Source organism: Lathamus discolor, chromosome Z (genome assembly GCF_037157495.1).
Source record: "Lathamus discolor isolate bLatDis1 chromosome Z, bLatDis1.hap1, whole genome shotgun sequence".
Taxonomy (NCBI): domain Eukaryota; kingdom Metazoa; phylum Chordata; class Aves; order Psittaciformes; family Psittacidae; genus Lathamus; species Lathamus discolor.
The window spans coordinates 76,779,797-76,805,266 of NC_088909.1; the positions used below are offsets into that span (position 1 = coordinate 76,779,797).

At 39.4% G+C, this 25,470-nt stretch overlaps 1 protein-coding gene across 5 annotated transcripts in view; it reads left to right on the forward strand.

Moving 5' to 3' along the window:
* The window catches only part of BNC2 (basonuclin zinc finger protein 2), a 360,624-nt gene that overhangs the window by 205,693 nt on the left and 129,461 nt on the right, over positions 1-25,470 (forward strand). For all 5 annotated transcript variants that reach the window (XM_065661210.1, XM_065661207.1, XM_065661211.1 and 2 more), the window contains exon 3: positions 12,054-12,156. In XM_065661210.1, coding sequence (XP_065517282.1) covers positions 12,054-12,156 — 103 coding nt within the window. The remainder of the gene's footprint in view (positions 1-12,053; positions 12,157-25,470) is intronic.

A 25,470-nucleotide genomic window follows, 5' to 3' on the forward strand; every position in this document is an offset into this window, starting at 1 on the left:
AATCCATGGCTTTGTTTTGGGAAATTACGAAGAAGCAAAATTTAATGATAAATTAATAAAAGCTATAAGCTTTTAGTGAACAACATTATCTTTTGAAGAGGAAAAGAAAATCACCTGTTAATCTGACATTAAGTGTTGTGTGGTCTGCTTTTTGTTACTTTCTTGAAGTGTCAGTTTTGTGGCTGACAGAGAGTCATCCACTAAAAGAACAGTGCAGGATTGAGTAATTTATCTAAATAAGAGGTTAAAACATGGGACAAAGTGTTAATGAGGTAGTAAAGATTATTTTATTTTTGGAAAATACTCATACTTTTCTAATAAATTGTAATTCACTGTACTTGTTTTCAAAACAATAAAACACTTCATTACAACTTTTTCATGTAATTTCTATACAATTTTGTATTTATCTTCACTGTCTAAAATACAGTAAAGTGCAGTCTAAATACATGTATTTTTTTTGGCCAAATTGAAAATCCCATCATATAGACTACAGAAAACAGCAACATCTAAGATGGTAAAGAAAAGCCTGAAAAGTGAAGTACACCTGAAGAGCAGATTAGACAATAAACAATGTGTTTGTGACATTTTTAAAGGAGAATTCCTGAATAAATGGAGAACAAGTAATAACTATTCAAAGAGCCATGCTACATCAAATCAGATTTTGCTTAGTCTTTTGACTTACTTACAGAAAAAAAGGTAGAAAATAAAAAATCTAACTACTGATTTTGCCAACATAATTTTGGGTGGATGACACTTATTTATCTGTTAAAGGTGATATTTTTTCATATTTACATTTTTTCACTTGTTTTTTTTTACTGGGCAGTTTGTAACTGTTTGAGACCAGTCAAAACCAGTCTTGAGAACAAGCTATGTATCTGATGACCTTAAGACTGTAAACATTTAATATTTTCTGATTAATTTGTGGAGAAAAAAATATATGAACAGTAGATATTTGATTTAATAGATTTAGGTAAATATTTTTAACCATTTATAATCTATTAATAAAATCTTATTTTGTGGATTACTGACCCACTATTCCATGTAATGTGACAAAAAATATGTTGATTCTTTCTTCTACATGCATGCTATATCCACAGGCTCAATGTCCTTTCTTAGATGCACAAGACAAATTCCTTTGGGGGCATGCTTTATTTAGTGTTAATTTAGTTTTACATCACAAGTTTCAAATGTTATTGGTTTACATACTTTCTCTGAAAACACGTGCTGTAAGGAAATGGAAGTCTGTTGTGAATAGCAAGGCTGGTACTGCAGTATGGGAATCTCGATATATGTTATCTTACATAGTTGCCAGCAGAGATTTTTTTTTTTTTTTATTATTTTCCGGCAGAGGTGTAAGTAAGGTTTATAGAAAGAAAAAATAGACTTTTACTAGCAATGCTAAATAGTTTTTCAGTTTGGGGAATGTTTTTCTTCTTTCATATAAAAGCAGTAAAGGTGTGTGTAGGGATGTTGTAGAAATAGTAAACTATTTAGTTGCTCAGAGAATCATAGCATAGTTTGGATTGGAAAGGACCTTTTAAGGTCATCTAGTCCAATTCCCCCAGAATGAGCAGGGACATCTTCAACTAGTTAAGGCTGCTCAGAGCACCATCCAGCCTAACCTTGAATATTTCCTGGGACAGGGCATCTGCCACCTCTGTTGGCACCTGTTCCAGTGTTTTACCAGCCTCATTGTAGAAAAAATCTCCCTTATATCTACTCTAGATCTACCCTATTTTAGTTTAAAACTATTATTCCCTGTCCTGTTGCAACAGGCCCTATTAAAAAAGTCTGTTTCTGTCTTTCTTATAAGCCTCCTTTATATACTGAAGTGCTGAAATAAGGCTCCCCTGGGCCTTTGCTTCTCCACACTGAACAACCCCAACTTTCTCACCTTTCCTCATAGGAGAGATGCTCTAGCCCTCCGATTATTTCTGTGGCTCTCCTCTGGACGTGCCGCAACAGGTCTGTGTCTTTCCTGTGCTGAGGACTCCAGAGCTGGACACAGCACTCCCCATGGGGTCTCACCAGAGACAGGGCAGTAAAACCAGTGGAAGCAACTTCCGTCATGTTCTCTCTAAAGAAAATGGTAGTTGTGCTTACTTGAGATGAGGAGCTGGGTGGAGCTAGCAGTGTTAATCTCTAGAAGAGTCATGGGTAGAGAAGGGGCTGTGAGGCTTTTTGCAGGTGTGTCCATCCACATGATTGGATACCTATCCAACACTGGCTGTTACCTTGACAAAGTGCATGGCTGCACTCCAGTTACTGACAGTATTGGTTTCATAACATGAATCTGTCTTTCATCTGTAAGAACAAATGCCTGTGCTTGCTAACATCCTCTTAGGCACAGGGAATCTCATTCTTAAATCAACCATGTGTTTTCCTTCAAATTTTAAGCAAGAAGCACTTGTCAGTTTTAATTTTTTTATTGCAAACAACTTCACCTTTGATGCCTGGGAACCTCAGGCTGGTTTTACATGCTATAGAAACACAGGGTGATATCGTACCTGCGGTACAAGTACTGTAGAATATGCTGTTGGCAGCACTCTGAGTTGAGTGTGTAGAATCAGAGTGAACATGGCCTACAGAAAGTTCCTGGAAAATTACAAAGTTATTCTGTGTTACATTTGTGTTCTCTAGAAAAGTCTGGGTAGCATTCCTTGACACAGGTTTCCGATTTTGGAAGTATCTTAAGGTAGAATTGAAGAATGACTCCTAATTTAAAGGCAAGATTACAAATGACAATCTTATTTATTCTGTATTTTCTTATTCCCCATTCATATACCAGTTCTCTCAAGAAGAGCTAAAAATGGTTTTCTAAAATGCTTAAATGCTATGTTTTGTTATTCCAGGAAAAGCTGTTTTAGCCTATTAAAAGCTTTTTCTCTTGTTAGCATCCTTCCCTTCATATTGTATTAGTAACTGTTTTCTTGAATGCCACAGAGAAATTGTATTACTGAAAATAAATACAAGTAAGAAACAATACTAATGTAGCGCGATATGAAATTGCTAATAACATAATGCAATGCAGTGAACAACCTAAAAGATTTTTTGTTATCTCTGAATGGGAGAGTGATTGGAAACCTGATTGAATTGCATGGATGTTTTAAGACCATTCAAATGCAAAGTATGTTCTCATTTACTGGTTGTTTAGTTTTGGGGTTTTTTTGGGCAACACATTATTAGGTTATAGGTTTTGAAGTTAAAATGGTCATCTATCAGATGATTCCTGTGTTTAAATTTATGGTTTGACACGGAATGCATTTGGAGTGATGGTCCCAAGTAAGTGTTAGATGTGATGGAATCCTGCTTTCCTGGAGATGGCTGAACACCTCCCTGAGTATTGGAAGTGGTGAATGAATTCCTTGTTTTGCTTTGCTTGCATGCACAGCTTTTGCTTTCCCTATTAACTTGTCTTTATCTCAGCCATGAGTCTTCTTTTTACCTTCCAATTCTCTCCCCAACCCCAGCAGGGGGAGTGAGCAAGATTCTGTGGGGTGCTTATTTGCCAGCTGCGGTTAAACCACAATTCCCCATAATACAAAGCTTAATATAGGCAGATCAGAGTGTGTATTTCCTAAATATGAGTATACAAATGATCCTCCTTGTATTGTGAATTTAAAACAAACCCTGTTGTACTCCTGGTTTGCCAGCTATTAAAAATAGTACAATTTCATTGGGATCTTTTTGCCATTCACACAGCAGAATTCATGATATGGTCTTTTAAAGAAATAGTTAATCAATAAGACAGAAAAAAAATATTTGGATTCCTGAAGTAGTAAAGAAGTGACAGATTTTCTAAGAGTTGTTTACAGAGCATATAACATGTGCTTTGAAAAAGAAATCACAACCCCTGCAACTTTAAGCTGTAGTATGGTACAGTCCTTTGCTGATCAGTAGTGTCAATTTATATAGACAGATTTTCTCTTCACTTTATAGCCAAGAAACAGTAAGAAAAATTTAATGGCAGAGAAGACTTTCCTTTGGAAAAAAAAAAAATGCTGGAGCACTTGCAGGTCTTACCTGCTCTCTGTTGCTTTGCATCTTTTTTTTTGTGACAAGTCAACATACAGGAATAGAAGAGTGGATCTCCATGTTTCTTATCAACCTCTTGCTCATTAACTTTGATTATTTTCATGTCCCATTATGTCTTTGAGAGCAGCTACTGTGCTACTGCATGGCCTTAAATTATTCTCTCAATGACAATGTTATTGACTTTGAGTAACCTATTTTTTTAGAAATAGGTATTGGGTGTTTGGAATTAAAACTGTTTGACAATGGAAAGAAAAGATTGTATTTAACATGTTCTGTTTGGATTTTTCTTAATGTTAAGAGGTAAGCTGCAAAAAGTGCTTTTTGCTTTTACTTTTCCAACACTTCCCATCATTTCACCCAAGTACTTTATTTATTGACTTACACCAACAGAACTTTTATTGTTTTTAAAATGATAAACAAGATAATTTATTTTGTCAATTAAATATGGAAAGTTCTCACCTGTATTACTGAAATGCATAGACCTTGTGAATTACTACATTATGCAAAATCTAAATTTTAAGTATACATTTATGTGTGTGTGTGTGTGTGTGTGTGTGTGTGTGTGTGTTCAAAATCCCTGGTATTCTCACAACTAACACATCTGTGTTAGTTACATAGGACGATGTAGCTGAAATTTCAGTAAGATGCTGTTTGACCTCACAGGACCCTTGGACTCTCATAACGAGTTACATTAAGAATTTCTGTTACATATACTATTAAAATGTAGGGTAAAGGAAGTTGCAAAACTTACCTGTCCAGAATGCTGTATAATTTTAAACTGCCTCCATCTTTTGTAGTCACTTGTATGAACTCCAGAGGAGTTCATATCTCTTCCTTATATGTTCTCTTTCTCCCATGCTGTGATCCCTTTCAGGATAGGTTATTGCTTCTTATCTCGTGGAAGTTCTGTAAAACAGCCAGACAGATTGATTTTCCATTACTGCTATAGGCTGTTCCTATTAATATGTGAATAATATTTACTTGTTACATATAATAAAATCACCCAAACTATGTTAAATCAATATCCTTGGTCTGGGGGAAACCCACAGAAGTCAGGCCTAACATTTTCCAATGTTAGCAGTACAAATATACACATAGGTGTACTGGAGTACATGCTTTAACACTAGGCAAACTTCCCCTCTTTCTGCATTACATTGTAAGGGAAGAAAATCTCAAAGAGAGCAGCAAGGTATTTCTGAATGTTTCCATGTCAATTATACAATCATTACTTTATTGTTGTATATGTGTATTTTGTCTTTAAATCTTAATAGGATTGCTTTAGGATTTAAGGAATCAGTTGTCTAAACTTCTTTAAAAGTATTTTACTGAAATCCAGTCCATTTCCTCTGTAGGTCCTCAAGGGCTACTGTAATTTTGGTAGAAGTGCAAGGAGCATTACACTTGAAACTCACTGGATGGGAGCTATAAAAATGGCTGAGAACTGTTACCTGCGAACTGTTGACATGGTAGAATATAATGGCACTTTCCAAGAAGCTGTAGAAAACCATGTTTTGTTGCTTACTTGAGGGCCTTAACCTGAAAGTTGTCATCTAATTACACAGTTGCCTATCAGCTGGTACAGGGAGAGCCTGCATCTGTTCCTCTTGCTATGCAAGGTCATTGATTTCTTTTCCTTCTCTTTTCTTTAGGTCTTTCTTGGAGGAGTTTCTGAGCAAAAACTTAGGCAGGAAATTTTCTGTTTCTTTCCCTACAAAATAGTGTAGTACACAGAGTCCCATTGTGTAAACTTTTTAGGAATATCTTGCGAAGGCAGAATTACAGTGCATGACTTCTGGAATGCCTGGCAGTACTCTTTCAGAAGCATTTTCTGGCAAAAGTTTAGCATTACTACACCCTTGGATTTTTATATCTACTTTTTAACAGGTTTGAGCAATGTTTACAATATTTAGCTTCTGCACACTCACCCAGTATTCTTTTATTATCCCTACTCCCCACCCCACCCCTTCCAAATTAAGCAGTAACAGATGTCCAACCACAGTTACACCAATCCCCACTGCTACTGAGAAGCACAACAGCTACTGCAGCTTCATCCTCTCTGTGCCTTAAAATCCTGCCACTGGGGAATGGAGGGGCTGCATTAAAGCTCTGGATTCTTAGGCGAATCTACACCACATTCATGTCCCATTCTGGGGCTGCCGTTCTGGGCTGTTCCTCGGCCTGTTGCACAAATTGTCAGTGACTGGTATGCCTAAGTTAAATTCTATTGAAAACCAGTAGAAAGAGACTGTAAATAATTCAGATGCATATTCTTGCAAGCTGAGTACATATGTTGGTTGCATTATGAAGGTCTTTAAAGACAAGGCTTTCTTTCATGTTAATGAACATTAATATTCTGTCCATGTGTATAGGAACACACACTATTCCTGGAATCTTGAATATTCTCTCTGCCAAGTTATGTTGGTTTTATGTTGGATATTGTGGTGATCTAAGGTCATTACAATGATTATGGATTAACTGAGTAAAGTGAAAACCAAATCTTTTAAATAAAAACTAAGTTCTACTTGAGGCTTTCTATAGCGTCCATCACTATAGAATGCCTCACAATTTACATTGCATTTACCCTGACAACATTTTACAATAATTGTTTCTCACTTAGTGAATTTGGGCATCATGCTAACAAAGTAATTTGCCCAAGATCATGACAGAATGTGAACTTGAATAGGAGTTTTTCCAGTCCCCTTACACAGAAGTATGCATGGGATTCTCAGTGGTGGGATGGAAAACTACTGAAAGCAGATTTACAACCTGGTATCGAGATACCCTTTACAGAAGCAGCAGCCAAGTAAGGCCAAGCTGAATGTTTTGGCCATGCTACTGATCTTTGGAATTTCTTATGCCAATTGATATTACTTTATAAAAATGCATAGGTCTTTTTGAAGACTTTTTAGATTTAGTTATTTGAGGAACAAGCTGAAATTTTCACATTTCTGAAAAGCTTGTATGAATTTTTGGGAGGGATAAAGGATAGAAATGTTACTAATTAGTCTTCTTCAATACTTTACATGATGAAGACTCTAAGTGAGGGAAGAGGAAAAGAAACATGAAACCTCTAAACTTCCCCCCCCCCCCCATCTTATAATTTATAATGGCTAAATGGGTCATTTTTAAATGTGTGTAATAAAACTCGCTCTTAGGCTGAAACATGGTAGTTCAGGTTCAAGATGAATCCAATTTTTACAGGCAACCTGTTAACCTCTAGGCCAAGAAAAGGTAGGATTGTAATGGAAATGTTGATGAGCCTTAATAGAGCAACTCTACCAAATGACATGGTTTCATCTAGTATGTGTACATACACTATATTCTTTCTATTATACATATTGTAAGTGACACATGAACAAGACAAATAGCATAAAATATTTTATGGTAAATTAAGAATACCATTTTGTAACCCTTTCTTCTTGCAGTACAATTAATTACTAAGTTCATTAATTAATGAACATATTAGAGAAAGAATACCATTACTGACCAGTGGTGAACTGATATATTACTGAGTCAATAAACTGTTGAACATGAAACAGGACCTTTCAGGAGAGTTTTTTTCTCATAACCCACAAACACATATATTATTCTTGCATGGTCAGCACTTCTTTGCTGTCCTTATATTTCATGTTACTAATTCTTTTAATCACACATGCATACAGCAGTGTTTTATAACCTAGCTAATGAGTAATTGGACAGGTGACATTGGGATTGAGGCCCTGAAGTGTCAAACATAATAGAGCAGGATAATTTTTTCCCCACTAGGTTTTTAGGAGTAAAAGATAGTAAAAAAGCAGTTAGGATAGAAGGAAGAAGAGACTATCATACCAGTAATTTGTCAGAGAACAGATTTCCAGTGGGTCCATGAACTATAAATGGCTTTAAATTACTGTCTGATGCAGATAAATAAGTAAAGAGATCAGACATTTAAAATAACTCTGAACCTTTTTCATTGTCAGCAACCAAGGAGTTGGCCAAGCTAAAGCTGAATGTAATTTTCTTCAAGTCAGTATAGTTAAGGTAATTCTTGTTCAGTATACAATGAGTGTGCGTTTATGTGTGTTGATTGTTTGGAAAAGACAAGAGCCTTCACAGAATCACAGAATCACAGAATCCCAAGGGTTGGAAGGGACCTCAAAAGATCATCTAGTCCAACCACCCTGCAAGAGCAGGGTAACCTAGAGTACATCACACAGGAACTTGTCCAGGCGGGCCTTGAATATCTCCAGTGTAGGAGACTCCACAACCCCCCTGGGCAACCTGTTCCAGTGCTCTATCACTCTTACAGTAAAGAAGTTCTTCCTGATGTTAACGTAGAACTTCCTATGCTCCAGTTTACACCCATTGCCCCTTGTCCTATCACTGGATATCACTGAAAAAAGCCTAGCTCCATCATCCTGACACCCACCCTTTACATATTTGTAAACATTGATGAGGTCACCCCTCAGTCTCCTCTTCTCCAAGCTAAAGAGACCCAGCTCCCTCAGCCTCTCCTCAAAAGGGAGATGTTCCACTCCCTTAATCATCTTTGTGGCTCTGCGCTGGACTCCTTCAAGCAATTCCCTGTCCTTCTTGAACAGAGGGGCCCAGAACTGGACGCAATATTCCAGATGCGGCCTCACCAAGGCTGAGTAGAGGGGGAGGAGAACCTCTCTTGACCTACTAACCACACCCTTTCTAATGCACCCTAGGATGCCATTTGCCTTCTTGGCCACAAGAGCACATTGCTGGCTCATGGTCATCCTCCTATCCACCAGGACCCCCAGGTCCCTTTCCCCTTCGCTACTTTCCAGCAGGTCACCCCCCAACCTGTACTGGTACATGGGGTTGTTCTTCCCCAGATGCAAGACTCTACACTTGCCCTTGTTAAATTTCATCAAGTTTCTCCCCGCCCAACTCTCCAGCCTGTCCAGGTCTCGCTGAATGGCAGCACAGTCCTCTGGTGTGTCAGCCACTCCTCCCAGTTTTGTGTCATCAGCAAACTTGCTGAGGGTGCACTCAGTTCCCTCATCCAGGTCATTGATGAAAATATTAAACAGCACCGGTCCCAGCACCGACCCCTGAGGGACTCCACTAGTCACAGACCTCCAGCTAGATTCTGCACCACTGACCACAACTCTCTGCCTTCTTCCTTTCAACCAGTTCTCGATCCGCCTCACTACTTGATCGTCAAGCCCACACTTCCTTAGCTTATCTATGAGGATGCTGTGGGAGACAGTATCAAATGCCTTACTGAAATCAAGAAAAACTACATCTACCGCTCTACCATCATCCCTCCACCTAGTCACTTCCTCATAGAAGGCTATAAGGTTGGTCATACATGACTTCCCCCTCATAAAACCATGTTGGCTGTTCTTAATGACCCCCTCATCCTTGATATGCCTAGTGATGGAGTCAAGAATAAGTTGTTCCATCACCTTTCCAGGGATGGAGGTAAGGCTGACCGGTCTATAATTACCCAGGTCCTCCTTCTTGCCCTTCTTATAGACTGGTGTGACCTTTGCCATCCGCCAATCCTCAGGCACCTCGCCCGTTTCCCACGACTTACCAAAGATGATGGAGAGTGGCCTAGCAATGACCTCCGCCAGCTCCCTCAGCACCCGTGGGTGCATTCCATCTGGACCCATCGATTTACAGATGTCCAGATTGCATAGCTGATCCCTAACCCAATCCTCATCTACCAAAGCAAACTCCTTTGTCCTGACTCCTTCTGGGGCTATAGAAATCCGGGGCCCTCGGGGAGAGTCTGCAGGAGTAAAGACAGAGGCAAAGAAGGCATTCAGCACCTCTGCCTTCTTTATATCCTCTGTCTCCAGGGCACCCACTTCGTTCAGCAGTGGGCCTATATTGCCTCTTGTGTTAGTTTTATTTGCTATGTATTTGAAGAAGCCCTTTCTATTGTCTTTAACCCGACTAGCAAGATTGAGTTCCAAGGAGGCCTTAGCTGTCCTAATTGCCTCCCTACATCCTCTAACAACTGTCCTATATTCCTCCCAAGCGGCCAGCCCCTCCTTCCATAATCCATAGATTCTCCTTTTCCACTTGAGTTTGCCCAGCAGCTCCTTGTTTAACCACGCCGGTCTCCTAGATCCCTTGCTTGATTTCCTACTCATTGGGACGCTCCGATCCTGAGCTTGGAAGAAGCGGTCCTTGAATGCTAACCAACTATCTTGAGCCCCTTTACCGCCTAGTACACTTTCCCATGAGACTTCCCTTATCAGTTGACTGAAGAGGCCAAAGTTGGCCCTTTGGAAATCCAGAACTGTGGCTTTGCTAGGTATTCTATTCCTCCCACACAGGATCCTAAACTCCACCATCTCATGGTCACTGCAGCCAAGGCTGCCATTGACCGTCACCACTTCGACCAAACCCTCCTTGTTGGCGAGTACTAAATCTAGCAGCGCTGCTCTCCTAGTTGGTACGTCCACCATTTGCATTAAGAAATTATCATCAATGCACTCGAGGAACCTCCTAGACTGTGAATGACTGGCTGTGTGAGTCTTCCAGCAAATATCGGGGTAATTAAAATCCCCCACGACGACTAAGGCATGTAGTTGCGAGGCTACTTCCAGTTGCCTGTAGAAAGCCTCATCAACTCCTTCGTCCTGATCAGGAGGTCTATAATAGACCCCCACAACTGTATCACCCGTGCCAGTCTGTCCCTTAATTCGTACCCACAGACATTCCACTTGCTCCTCATCCGACCCCGGACAGAACTCAATACATTCTAGTTGCTCTCTGACGTAAAGAGCAACTCCACCACCTCGCTTCGCTGACCTATCTTTCCTAAAAAGGACATAGCCATCCATGACCACATTCCAGTCATGTGAACTGTCCCACCATGTCTCTGTAATAATGCTTCAGTATCTCAGTGGTCATAGGTACCAAGCACCCTTCCCCAGCTTAGCCCCCAAGTATTCATTGACTGCATCTAAATCTATAGAGATATCTTTTCCTGACAGCTCTGGTAGTTACAGTAGATTGTTAATCTATGAATGATCAGAATAAGCATCTCTGTCTCAGAAATCTCCATGCAAATTACATCTAAATGCATACCATAAATTTATTAGTAGCAGTTTGAAGTGCACAGGTCATCTTCTACACTATTTAAAAACATAAGTCTGTAACACATTTTTAAAAAAAGTCTCATTCAATTTATATTCACTTTTCTGTGGAAGTAACTAGCCCCTGTCAAAGTAAACCTGTGTAGTTTTTGAGATAATTTTAAAACTGGAGATGAGATACTAATAAGGTGTATTATTTAAGGAAATTTTAGAGCTCTTCAGACTGGAGTTTTAGCATTGCTGCTGTGAAATCATTTCATCTTTTTCAAAATAGAGAACTATATATTTGAAAATCAAGAGTTGCTAAGAGGTAGTAGATGTGATAGGTGCAAAGGAAAGTTACAGGACATTTTATGAACCGTTCCTATCCTCATACCTTGATCATTTTATCCTAGTTTGGGAACACATCAAATCCATGACTCCTTTCTGTAGCAAAGGTATATCACACATAAACTCCAAAAAGGAAACTTGAGAATAAGCTTTGGGTATGGGGCAAGGGGAGGGAGTTCTGTAGTTTTCATTTTTGTATGTTTTTGTTTCCTCATTTTAGTTTTGGTTTCAATCACTCTGATATGGTAAGACATCACTAACTTTTTCCTTCAGGCAGTTGATACAAAAACAGGAAATTTGTGGAACACCTACAGAATCCTCACCCTACCTTTATTTTTCTTTTTTTCCCCCTAAAGGAAATAGAGCAATTCTTTCTAAGACTTCAGGAATGTATTCATCTCCATGGAACAACAGACTGTGTAATTACTGAGTATGCATTTTGGTTGTCATTGCTCAGGGATACTGATGTATGTTTTTGAAAGAGAATTAATCTCTACTTAGAAGAATGAGCAATGTTAGAAAAGAATGTTAGAAAGCTGTTTTTTTGCTGTACAGGTCTATGCCTCACAACAAATTTGTACAAGAAGAAAGACATTAATGTGTGTTTTCTGTTTCCTTTTCCAGGCCATCCGCTGTACACTGGTAAATTGCACATGCGAATGTTTTCAGCCAGGGAAGATTAACCTGAGAACCTGTGACCAGTGTAAACATGGCTGGGTGGCACACGGTAAGAAATGTCTTTTCCTGTTTTCTCTATTCTGTCCATGTTTCCCAGTATATTTAAATAAAAAGAGATGGAGTGATATAGACAGTAGTGTTATCTATTTATCTGTACACGCATGTTCAGGCACTTTGGATGTACTTTTTTTATAGCAGTTTCTAGGATGAGAAAGTGAGGGTCTCTTATTCTGGCAATAGCTTCAGGTGCTACTGGAGTTTAACAGCTTGTGTATAGTTCAGAAGAATAGTCTAGCCTTCAGGAAATAATGTAGTTCTAGCAGGGCTTAGCAGAAAGTGAAAAAAGTTTATAATATTTTTGCACAGCAGAGTTTGTATTGCAAAGAAACATCAGCTAATAAATCACCGAGCCTAATGGAAATTCGAGCCTACCAGTCTCAGACTTTCAGATCTTGGATGTTAGAATGAAATGAATGCATCTTGTATGGCTCAACAAAAGTGTGCATATATGATCTGTGAGTTGAACCTGTCTCCCATTGTTTCAGTAACTAAAGAAAGGAGGGATTAGAATGCCCAAATCCTACATAAAGGTATCAAAATACACTTTCCATTTTATCATCGTTTACTATTTTGTGTATTTGATGGTGGATTTTTTTTTTTTTTTTTTTTTTGCATTCTTGACTGAGGTATACATGAGAGAGAAAGAGAATGCTGTATACACAATTAGAAGGCAAATAAGGAGGATATCTAAAATGGTTTAATGCCCCCCACCACCACCGAAAAAAAAAAAAAAAAGAAAAAAAGGGGATGGGAAAAAGAAAGATTAGTATGTTTGCAGAAGAAATTAATGTTGGAGATTTCTTCTCATGGTCTAGACTAATGGCACCTAAGCAAGCTCAGTCTTCATTCTCTACTTCTTCCAGATATTCAGGGACTATATTCTATGAATTTTATTTTATTTTGATGAGAGCTAGGATGGAAGTTTAGTACTTCCCTCCTAAATTGCTTTTGATCTTTGTTTATTCAGTTCACATCTGTGTGTACTTGTGCTTGAGTATGCTGGCATGACAAGTGTGAATGCTCAACAAATACCATAGCACAGGCTGCCAGAGAAGTTTTTAAAATATTCATGTATGTGGAAATGAAAGCAGGAATGCAGGTACCATGCAGTCCTGTGTCATTGCAGAGTAGAATACACAGCCTGCCTAGAAATACCCTAACACCACCAATCTGGTAGCTGGTTGCAGATTTATTATATTGAAAATTCTCTAGGGAGCTTATTTTTGCTCCTGTTAACTCCTAGAAAGATATCTTCAGTCATAGCATAACCAGACTCACATTTCTTGGAAGGATCGCTAAACCTCACAAAATTTGTATAGTTAGGTATACTTCAGGCTTTATGTAGAATCAGCATCTGAGGTTTTGCCAAACCCCACATAGGGAAGATTTGCCTAGCTATTGTCAGGCTGTCCTGCTGTTGAGTAATAGAAATTAGGAGTTTAGCTAGAAATTAGGTTAGTTAGAATTTAGTTTAGTTAGAAATTTAATTTCTGGCATAAGTACAGCCCACATTTTCTTTTTAACCAGTACATGGTAGAAGAGTGTGATCAGATTTTCCTAATAAATTCTTCCCTGTGTGGTGGTTAAATTGAAAGTCAGAATATATTACAGTAATCCGAGATTGAATAGAAATAGAAATGTGCCTGTTTTGCAAAGCAAGAACGTTGAAAGGTGAATGCGATGATTAGGGATACACCACCTGCTCCCGTACCTGAGTGTTTAACATTCTAAATAGAAAACTTAATACAGCTATATATTATTAGAAAGCGTTTGTTTTACTACTGTGCCAAGCAAAGAATGCTCTGATTTTTTTTTTGTTTGTTTTTGTCTTTTTTTTTTTTTTGTTAGTACACTTTGTGCACATTGATCTGGAGTATTTACATTTTATGGCAGAGCAAAACAACTCAGATACATGCTTCATATACATACTCAAAGCACAGGCTTATAAATTACTTCTTGAAGACTATGATGCATCTGCTCCAATTCTTGATCTTAGCTGTTTACCAGGATTTCGAGGGCAGTGTTCAGGAGACTGATCAACTCATTGCACTGTAGCACGTGGATTTCAAAATGACTGAATCAGGTTGCTCCTCAGAATGGATTTTCTTTAAACCATTAGCATAGTACTTTCAGAAGTTGTTTCTTGATTGCAAATAGTATTTCCTACCGCTTTAATTAAAGGGTTTCCTTCTGATTTTTATTAATGAGTTTCAACTCAGCTTCTTGACACATGATGTACTGCTTTACTGAATGTAATTATCAAAGAAAAGGTGTTTCCAACAGGAAGTTCCATGCTTATTCAGTTCTGATAGCCTAGAATCATAATTAAACTGAATAGATCAAAAATAGTTTAGAACTGCAGTCATGCTGTACTTGACTAATCTGTGCAGTTAATCCATGTTAATAACTGCCATTTAAAATTCTGTAATTCTTGGAGGGAAGAGGAAAGGGTATACAACCACCACAATATTATTTCACTTAGAAACTGCTGGCCTGTTTTCTTTGTTCACCATTCTAGTGTCTTTCTCATTTTTCCTTCCTCACTTAAAATAATTTGCACACATCTTGAAAGGAAAGGTTTCCTACAAGTTCAATTTCTTCTGTCTAGATTTGCCAAAAATAGGATTGTCAATATGTGAACAGATTCATCAGAGAAGTTATTTTGTGGCGTGATAAATTTTTCTGTTGGCAAAAATTCAGCTTATAGACTTTTGACCCTGTACCTCTGTGCTAGAGAGATAATCCTACCATCAGTGTTTTTAAGGCTGAAGACAAAAGCTGCATAGAGCATAAGAGCATTATAGAATCATAGAATCATAGAATAGTTAGGGTTGGAAAGGACCTCAAGATCATCTAGTTCCAACCCCCCTGCCATAGGCAGGGACACCTCACACTAAACCATCCCACACAAGGCTTCATCCAACCTGGCTTTGAACATTGTCAGGGATGGAGCACTCACAACCCCCCTGGGCAACCGATTCCAGTGTCTCACCACCCTAACAGGAAAGAATTTCCTCCTTATATCCAATCTAAACTTCCCCTGTTTAAGTTTTAACCCGTTACCCCTTGTCCTGTCACTACAGTCCCTGACGAAGAGACCCTCCCCAGCATCCCTATAGGCCCCCTTCAGGTACTGGAAGGCTGCTATGAGGTCTCCATGCAGACTTCTCTTCTCCAGGCTGAACAGCCCCAACTTCCTCAACCTATCTTCATACGGGAGGTGCTCCAGTCCCTTGATCATCCTCATGGTCCTCCTCTGGACTTGTTCCAACAGTTCCATGTCCATTTTATGTTGAGGACACCAGAACTGCACACAATACTCCAGGTAAGGTCTCACAAGAGCAGAGTAGAGGGGCAGGATCACCTGTTTCGACCTGCTGGTCACGCTCCTTTTGATGCACCCCAGGATACAGTTGGCTTTCTGGGCTGCGAGCGCATACTGAAGCCGGCTCATGTTCATTTTCTCATCGACCAGCACCCCCAAGTCCTTCTCCGCAGGGCTGCTCTGAATCTCTTCTTTGCCCGACCTGTAGCTGTGCCTGGGATTGCTCTGACCCAGGTGTAGGACCTTGCACTTGTCATGGTTGAACTTCATAAGTTTGGCATCAGCTCACCTTACAAGCATGTCAAGGTCCCTCTGGATGGCATTCCTTCCCTCCAGCAATCAACCGGACCACACAGCTTGGTGTCATCGGCAAACTTGCTGAGGGCGCACTCAATCCCACTGTCCATGTCAGCGATGAAGATGTTAAACAAGACCGGTCCCAACACCGATCCCTGAGGGACAACACTCGTTACTGGTCTCCAGCCGGACATGGAGCCATTGACCACAACTCTTTGTGTGCGGCCATCCAGCCAGTTCTTTATCCACCGAGTGGTCCATCCATCAAATTGATATCTCTCCAAATTAGAGAGAAGGATGTGGTGTGGGACAGTGTCAAACGCTTTGCGTATGTCCAGGTAGATGACATCAACTGCTTTATCCTTGGCCATCAATTCTGTAGCCCCATCATAGAAGGCCACCAAATTGGTCAGGCAGGACTTCCCCTTAGTGAAGCCATGCTGGCTGCATTCTCCAGTACTGCTGTGCATAACAGAGAATGGGTTATTGCTGGTGTGAATCTCTGTATATTTTAAAGTATTTGGTTACCTAGACTGTATTAATTTGTTTTCAGCTGAAGCCTGGCTTTCATGTCAGCTTTGGTGGAGATTTATTTTCTAAAACAAAAAAGAAATGTTTTAATTTGGATAAGCTGTTTGCTAGGCTTCAAGCAGACAAACAGATAACAGCTACATGTTTTTCCTTCTTTTATTTTTCTTTCAGTGGTCAAGATATTTTTTATAGTTCATATGGTAAAAAAAAATCTTATTAAAATCTTAATAGTCCATTTTTAAGGGAGAATTTATTTCAACACTTTGTGGCTTTTAAATAATATAAGAGTCAGATGACTGCAAAAAAATTAAGACTTTCTTGAGTGCTTGGATTCGTTTATTCTTCTAGTATTTTTGTTGTATTAAGAGTTTCAACCTATACTATGAAGATATTTGTGACTTTTTAATAGCTTTAGCACAACAACCACTTACTCAAACTTTCTTGGAAATACTGAAAAAAATCCCACTTTCCTTGCCATCCACTTCCCCTAGTACAAGAATCTTAGAATATGAGGAAACAAATTAAGCAAGTCTGCAGTAAAAAGATCAGGTTTCATTTAATTTGCATTTTCTCTTGTATGCTTGTCATTAATGTCAGAATAACAGCTACTGTAGCTACTATACTGCTAGCACAAATACAGTTATTATATTTATCAACAGATAAAAGACCCAGTGCAATATCAATGGGAAATAGTTTCTCCTCTCTCATAACATTTTGCCCTAAAAAGGTATGCCAGGGTGACATATATCAGAATGGACTAAAGATATTATTTATGACATCCATTCTGTTTATTTTAGTTTCAGTTTCTTAGACTTCACAGTAATTAAAGAAACCCCACAGTATAACAGTATTATTAAGTTTGTCTGAAGTCATTGTCACCGTGTTTCAAAGAGAGTCAGAAAATTACAAATACTACTTCATGGAATCATAGAATCATAGAACGGTTAGGGTTAAAAAGGGCCTTAAAGATCACCTGGTTCCATCCCGCTGCCACCACCACCTTCCAATAGACCAGGTTGCTGAAAGCCCCATCCAACCTCACCTTGAACACTGCCGGAGATGAACCATTTACCACTTCTCTGAGCAACCTGTTCCAGTGCCTCACCACCCTCACAGTAAAGAACTTCTTCCTTATATCTAACCTGAACTTCCCTTTTTAAGTTTAAGCCCATTTCCCCTTGTCCTATCACTGCAGTCCCTGATGCAGAGTCCATCACCAGCATCGCTGTAGACCCCCTTCAGATACTGGAAGGCTGCTATGAAGTCTCCATACAGCCTTCTCTTCTCCAGGTTGACCAGCCCCAACTTTCTCAGCCTGTCTTCACACGGAAGGTGCTCCAGCCCCTGATCATCCTCATGGTCCTCCTCTGGACTTGTTCCAACAGTTCCATGTCCTTTTTATGCTGAGGACACCAGAACTGCACACAGTGCTCCAAGTGAGGTCTCACGAGAGCAGAGTAGAGGGGCAGGATCACACCTCCTTCGACCTGCTAGTCACGCTCCTTTTGATGCACCCCAGGATACGGTTGGCTTTCTGGGCTGCAATCGCACACTGAAGCTGGTTCATATTCATTTTTTCATCCACCAACAGCCCAAGTCCTTCTCCGCAGGGCTGCTCTGAATCTCTTCCCTGCCCAGCCTGTGGCTGTTCCTGGGATTGCCCTGACCTAGGTGTAGTTCCCCATCTTGCCCTCAACCTGATCACTTGTAAAACTCAGTCAGACAGCAGCAGCACATTTTTCAGACTTTTTTTTTTTTTTTTTTTTTTTTTGATACTCTGTATTCTTGGCCTGAATTTCACCCTGTTAAATCCACTCTCGGAAATGAATTATCCTATGAACATTTTTACCATCTCCCTTTTTTGGGGATTTTTGTGGTTTTTTTGTTTTTGTTTTTTCTCATAGGAAGCTGATTCACAGTCCTAGGATGATCTTTGACATCCTTTCATTTGCATTATGCTAATCAGCACAGCTCAGGGCCAGGCTATTTATCCAAGCAGGCCTTAGTACCTCTCTTAGGTATGAGCCATCCTCCATCTCCAGTCCAAGACTTGGCCAGGCCTTTTCTCTAGTACCTTTGAAATTAACTTCCCTTGAGTTTTAATGACAGCAACATTAACTAGGAGACTTTAGCACATAGGGCAAATCTATTACTCTTACTCAGTTTAAAAGCAGCCATCATGCTCAGAGATTTGTCATGTGGGTTACACTTTCACCTTGTGAAGGAAGTTCTCTGCTGCCAGTATTTATATAATGCATGTACTAGCTTGCTGTAAATGAGACTAAGAATGAAAACAACCTAAATTAGAAAATGAAGACTGCTTTGTTTTAAAATCACATGCATGACATGATTCTGACATCTTCACTCAGAATGGTTGTGGTATCTGAATTTCTACCTGATAGTTCATGAAATTGTCAGGCAAAAGAAACATGAAGTGAGAAGAAAGGAAGGATAGTGTAAATAAATTAAAAAATAAAATAAAATAAAAAAAGAATGCTGTGAAAATTTTGGAAATTGTATCTCTCTCTTACCCCAAAGTTGCTGATAGGACTTGGTCCAGGAAGAAAGTTTAGATTTTAAAATTTAGCTGCATATGAATGAAGTGGGAAAGAAGAGGAGTGCTGCATTCTATAGGTACAGAAAATAATCACAATTTTTGCATACAGAACATACTTGTTTCCTTCTATACAGTTTATTTAATTCTTTAAAATACTTTAAAATTACTAAAGAATATTACAGGGTTTTTGTTGGTTGTTTTTTTTTTGTTGGTTTGTTGGTTTTTTTTTTCAGTTACATAGAGATTTTTAGCAAAGTAATTACCTGCAATTCATTGATAATGAAGCCTAGTTCTTCATGACTTTTAAAGTAAAACTGTTTTAGATCTAGTTTGGCTTTTCCTGTCTTTTACTGACAAAATCATTTTAATCCATCTGATATAACTTCCTTTTGACCCTGAAGGCTGAGGCATATTTTTCATTACTCAGTTGCTTCCAGGAACCTTACCTGATTAACATTCGTTACTGGTAAACACTTTTTAAAGTCCTCCTTTCTGCCTATGCCATCCCTGTTTGGTTCCCTTCAGCAGCAAATCCCAAAGCAACCAATGCAGAACAGAGAAGATGCACTCTGTTATCTTGTGGGTACTCTGATGCAGTAGCTGGTTTTAAAACCTGCCACATTGGTAGGAATTACGTGCTGTAGTGTCTGCTTTGGGTTACTCTGATACCACTCTTAATTCAAGTCAAGCTGAGGTAAAGCAGATGAGACTATCCAAGTATTAAGGCATCCAAGACAAATACAGTGTTGTTTGAAAGGTTTATAAGACACAAGTGATAGAAAAGAAATAATGCTTATTTGCACCAAGATCAAATAAAAGGCCATCCTTTTCCATTTCCATCCTTGTATTCAGCTGCTACTTACATAACTGTATGGTCAAGGGTTTAGTCCTCACACGAATTTGAGATCCTCAAGTGTTGAGTAAGGTTTTCCCTGGGGGTAAAACCACAGGCTCCAACTTATATATGCTTACACTCACACTTTCTTGGATTTGCTTGGGGGTCCATTCAGATGAAAATATTTTTTGCTTTCTTCCCTGCCACCCCAGAACATCTCCATGCAGTCGTGGAGACGTTAGACTTTTCTCCCTCTAGCCAGCTTTATTGCCTCGCAGTCCTGGGGTTGAACATACCAATGTCCTTTGGACGTGGTCAGGTGAGATTATCCATGACCAGACATAAGCAGTCAGCTAAGGACTGCTCCAACACCAGCCAAATTCTTCACAGACCATGACCTAATTTGAAGCATACTGCCCTTTTCTGCTGGGTTGGGCTATATTCACATTTCAAATAAAGCCCTTTTTCAATGTGAATGTTTTATAGTCTGAAGAAAATTTAATTTACTAATCACACTTTGTACTCTCACAGAACTGACATTCATATCATCAGATATTCATTGGCATCTCCGAAATACATACAAGGCCACTTTCATAACTACGATCTCCCTTGACTAGCTATGAAATAACCAGAGAAGTTTAGACTAAAAGTATTTCAAAAGTGCAAGATATTATTTGGTGCCTGTTATTATTAAATTTACATTTTGCAGAGAAGGATTCATCCCATTTAATACACCCAATACCATAGGATAAAATCCTTGGGGATGTCTTGGACAATGACGTCCTACCCTCTCTTCTTAAGGAAAGAATCTAGTAGGGAAAAAATTAGGCTTGCTATGTGCATGATGGAGCAAAGGCAATAAAAACAATATTTTTTTTTAATTAGCACTTGGAATTCCTCTTTCCAGTCATAGTAGAGGCTGCTTTTTTGACAGGCAGTCATTGCTCTTGCCCCCTTAAGTGTGGTGATACGAAGTTCATTGCATGGCACAGCTTCAGAGAGGAGCACAAGAGTGTCTGGTGTACACTGCTTGATTCAGAGATGAATAGGTTAAATTCTGTGGGACCTGAGAATGTTCATCACTAATGGATTTGTGGGGCAGCAGTGGTGGACTTCTGCAATATGCATCTACAATTCTCTAGGGCATTAAGGTGACAGTACCTGCTCACTTGTCTCTTTTAACACCTATGCTGCTGCACATGAATTGCTATGATGTACTAACCACTTTATCATTTTATTACACTTTATTACATCATAAATTTTTATATCTTCTTAACGATCCTACAAGAAGCTTAATTGTTTATAGGAACATCTTAATTAACTAGAGTTCAGTAGGTTAAGCAGAACACAAATTGAGAGCTCTAAATGAAACAAACCCTACCACTCTATTCCACATAGCTTCAGAAGGTTAAAATTAGATTTGACTGCAAGAATAAAAAATTCATATTGCTTTCAAATTTTACAAAGTAGCAATAATACCATGGGTAACCTTACCTCAGCTTTCTGTTTTACAAATGTGAAATTCAGTGGAATAAATTTTTATTTTATTTTTTTTTTAGCTACTAGGAAGAATTTCAATTTGTGCTGTAGCATTATGAGGAAACTTGCACCAGATTAATTTAGCAGACAATAGTGTTACTTTATTATCCCAATTCCATCTGGATTTTAGAGATAGAAAAGATAATACAAGAAATGTATAATGAGTCTCAGAGACTTCTCTAATTATATTATAATTGATTACAGACAATTTTTCTGAAGTATGTTTAACGGGAGCTTTGTGAAATGGTCACAGTACATGAACTGGGGGGGAAAGACTGATGTTTATGAGTGGTGGAACTAGCTGTATGAACCAGTCTTCCCAGGGTCTGAACTGCTTTCAGCAACCTTAGTACAGTAGGTTTTCTGGAAAAGCAGATGTGGTTTAGCACAAGTGGGAGAGACTTTCATAGGCTTGAAGCAGAGTTACACCCTAGATTGAAACACCACCACAGTCTTGGCTTGCTTTTGTGAAATGCCTCTACAAAGCAGTACTCCATCCTAACAGAATGATATTAACAGGTGGGCAGTGCCTGTTGTATTTTCATTACAGTTTTCAAGACTTCATAAAAGATGGAATAGGCTGCCTGGAGAAGTGGTGGAATTTCCCCTATAGTAAATATCAAAGGCTCAGCTTGACAGGGCCAGAGATAACCTAATCTGAAGCCCTGCTTTCAGTACAAGGCTGCACCAGATAATCTGCAGAAACTCTTTCTAACCTAGACTTCTGTGAATCTGTGAAACACAGTTAATGGAATTTGAGATGCATTTGGATTAAGATGGAAATCCTTCAAATCCACACCACAGTCCATGACTCCCAAATGTGCTTCTGTCTCACTTTGTATAGTATGTTAACCAGATGGTATTTAGGACTATTAAAAGGCATAGTAACTCCTATCTCACCCTTATTAAGGGAGAGAATATTTTTTAATATGGTGTTAATGGCTAACAGAAAGGAAGCATTTGGCTTTGGAGACAAGAGGTAGGAAAGCTAGAAGATCGATGACTAGTAGAGGTAATAGAAAGAGATACATTAATTTAGTGGCTTCCATTATAAGTTGCAGGTTTCAGCAATGACACTGTCAATCCATGTGTCAAGGAACAGCAAAAGCAGAGCTGCCCAACAGAGAATTCTGAGCCAGTAGTCAATGGCAAGTCCAACACTGGCCAAGCCTGCACCATGGGCATAGTTCCTTGGGGTCTGTTCATAGTAGACAGAATCAAGAGCTGGTAAACTGAGTCTTTTGACTACATTAGGTATTGCAAGGGAATGAATCAGGTCAAGGGTCCACTCAGGAGTTCCAATCAGGAACAAAAGAAAGTGAGGCCAGAGACAGGGCTGAAGAAGAGGCTGCAACATGCATCTGAGGATTATCTAGAAGACAGGACTATAGACAGGTACATCTGTGAGGTACCTTAGGAAGGGAATGAAAGTCTAGGCCTGAGCTTTGTTAGGGCTCCTGGACCCATGGGCTGAGAATGCAGGGCACAGGTTTCCAGGGAGACTGGTTAGCGCAGTGAAAGCCAGTTAGTGCACTCAGAGCAGTGAAACCATGGCCTGATGAACAGTTGCTGTCTTGAACAACACACACAAAAGCAGCTGTGTGTTGGGATGCTCACCTTATTAATCTAAATGTGTTTCTCCATCAGGGTAGTCATCAGTGCTAAAATCCATTTTCACATAGGCAGAAATGCACAGATGGAGAGGATGTCGAGGTCCAAAGGCCACAGAAGAGAAGACACTCTGTCTCATTTTCCCTAACATGGTCACTGCAGTCAGGTGTCTTCACTCATGTGATATGCCCACGCAGGAAGTGTCTAGTAGCCTAGTTGTTTTCCTGAGAACTTGGAATGAAAATCCTTTGCAGCTTGTTCCCTTGAACACATTAGCTATCAACAAGGAGGAGGGAGAAAAAGCCTGCCACTGTATTTAAGGAGTAAATTTCAATTAAAAACGTGCTCACAAGGTACCAATATGCAAAGTTAGGTCTAACCTTCATTTTAAGGAGAAAGCATTTTGGGGCACTTTTTTTGTTCTCTTTGTTTTTCGGTTTGTTTTTTTTCCCCCTCTTTTCCTCTGTAATCATGTTTTCCACTATTGAAGAAAAAGGCTTTTGTATAGAAAAACAACATAAAAGAAAACACCTGTTTGACTTGCAGGAATTGGCCAGGAAGGCTGTTTTCTTGACAGGCCAGAAGCGACCAGTGCAGGGCCCCTTTAAAAGAAAAGTCAGGATTTTTTATTTTTTTCCCCTTATTTCATGTGAGCATTGGCAGAAATTCTGACAAGCAGCTCTTCATATTTTATTATGTTCTTGTCTGGCAGAATCTCTGTCAGGCAAAAACCTTGTCAGCGGAAAACCTGTCGTAGGATCAGAGGAGACAAAAACAGGTGTCACAGAGGCAGTCAAAACTGAAGGAAAAAAAAGATTAGGCTAAAGAGAGAAAGGCAGACAATTACATTAATGCCATTGCTTTTATCTTATAGATGTGTGTTATTATCTCGGGGTGCTGAGTGCGCAATTGCCTCAAAGAAAAGTAGACAGGAGACAAGGGGAAACTTGATAGTTATTAACTGAAGAGGCAGTGTGTCAAAGCTGGATGGGGTTCAAAGTTTTGCAGAGGGATGAAAAAAAATTGCAGACAGCAAGCAACGTCTGTGAACAAACTGTGGTTCTGCTTTCGGCTACATAAACTTAGTAGCAATCTAGATGTTTAAAGTTGGAATCAGATCATAGAAGATTTAATGAAAGTTTTAATTCAGACATTTTTTTAATAACATTTATTTTGTGTACATGCAGCTGAAGTGCTGGGTTGTGTTTTTTTTTTGATCTGTTATGAAAATGTTAGAGCAGGAGGCATGGTGAGGCATGAAGACATTTATCAGTTTAGTTGCTGTGTTGTTTAGGTTTGAAACACCTATTATCAACACATGTTTAATTTTAAAATGCTGTTTAGAATCCTTTTACTAAGTGTGAACATCTGTACATGCAAGCTGTAAATTAGAAGATCACATATGTGTCCCTCTGTCAGAGACTAAGTGCATTTGGCAAATGGTTTCCATTATTAGCTCTTAAATACAGTAAAAGGCAGAAGGAAAAGTTGAGTTTGCCTGTGAATTAGAATATGCCTGACTCACTTTCCTTTCATGATCTTTTGAAACCCACAGTGTCTTAGTGAGTATTTCTCTTCTATCTGGATTAAATTGTGAAAGGGACAAAGATGGAAGTGAAATGGAGATCACTAAAGGATGCCATAGCTGGAATTTATATCCAGACTGATTCACGATGTTCACCCACCCATATAAATGTAAATGTCCCATGCTTTGTGCACTTATACCAGGGTGAATGGAATCATTTTGTACACTGAGAATATGTGAGACATTCAGTAGGCACTGGCAAGTTTTCTTGTCCTTAGTCACCTTCTAAGCATGATATATTTGAAAAGCAATTTTTTCCACATACAAAATGCACCATGTTACAGGTGGTATTAACACTGCATCCTGAGGGAGGTTAGCTTGGGCCACTTCTTATGTCTGCAGTAGTTTACCTGTCCCTCCAGCATTTTAGTCATTCATGAGCTACCTTCTGTTCTTGATGGAAAGAATCATAGAATGGTTTGGGTTGGAAGGGACCTTAAAGATCATATAGTTATCTAATTTGAATCCCCCTGCAATGGGCAGGGACACCTTCCACTAGATCAGGTTGCTCAAAGCCCTTGAACACCTCCAGGGATGGGGCAGGCACAGCTTCTGGGTGGGCAACCTGTGCCAGTGTCTCACCACCCTTACTGCGAATTTCTTCCTAATGTCCAATCTAAATCTCCCCTCTGACAGCTTAAAACCATTCTCCCTTGTCCTGTCACTACATGCCCTTGTGAAAAGTCCCTTTCCATATTTCGTATCGTTCCCCTTTAGGTGCTGAAAGCTGCTCTAAGGTTTCCCCAGAGCCTTCTACAGGCTGAACAAGCCTAAGTCTTTCAGCTGCTCTTCACAGGGGAGGTGCTCCAGCCCTCTGAACATCTTCATGGCCCTCTTCTGGACTTGCTCGAGCAGGTCCACGTCCCTCTTGTGTTGGGGGCACGAGAGCTGAATGAAGTACTGCAGGTGGGGTCTCACCAGAGCAGAGTACATAGAAGGTCAGGATCACCTCCTTCGACCTGCTGGTCACGCTCCTTTTGATGCAGCCCAGGATACGGTTGGCTTTCTGGGCTGCGAGCGCAC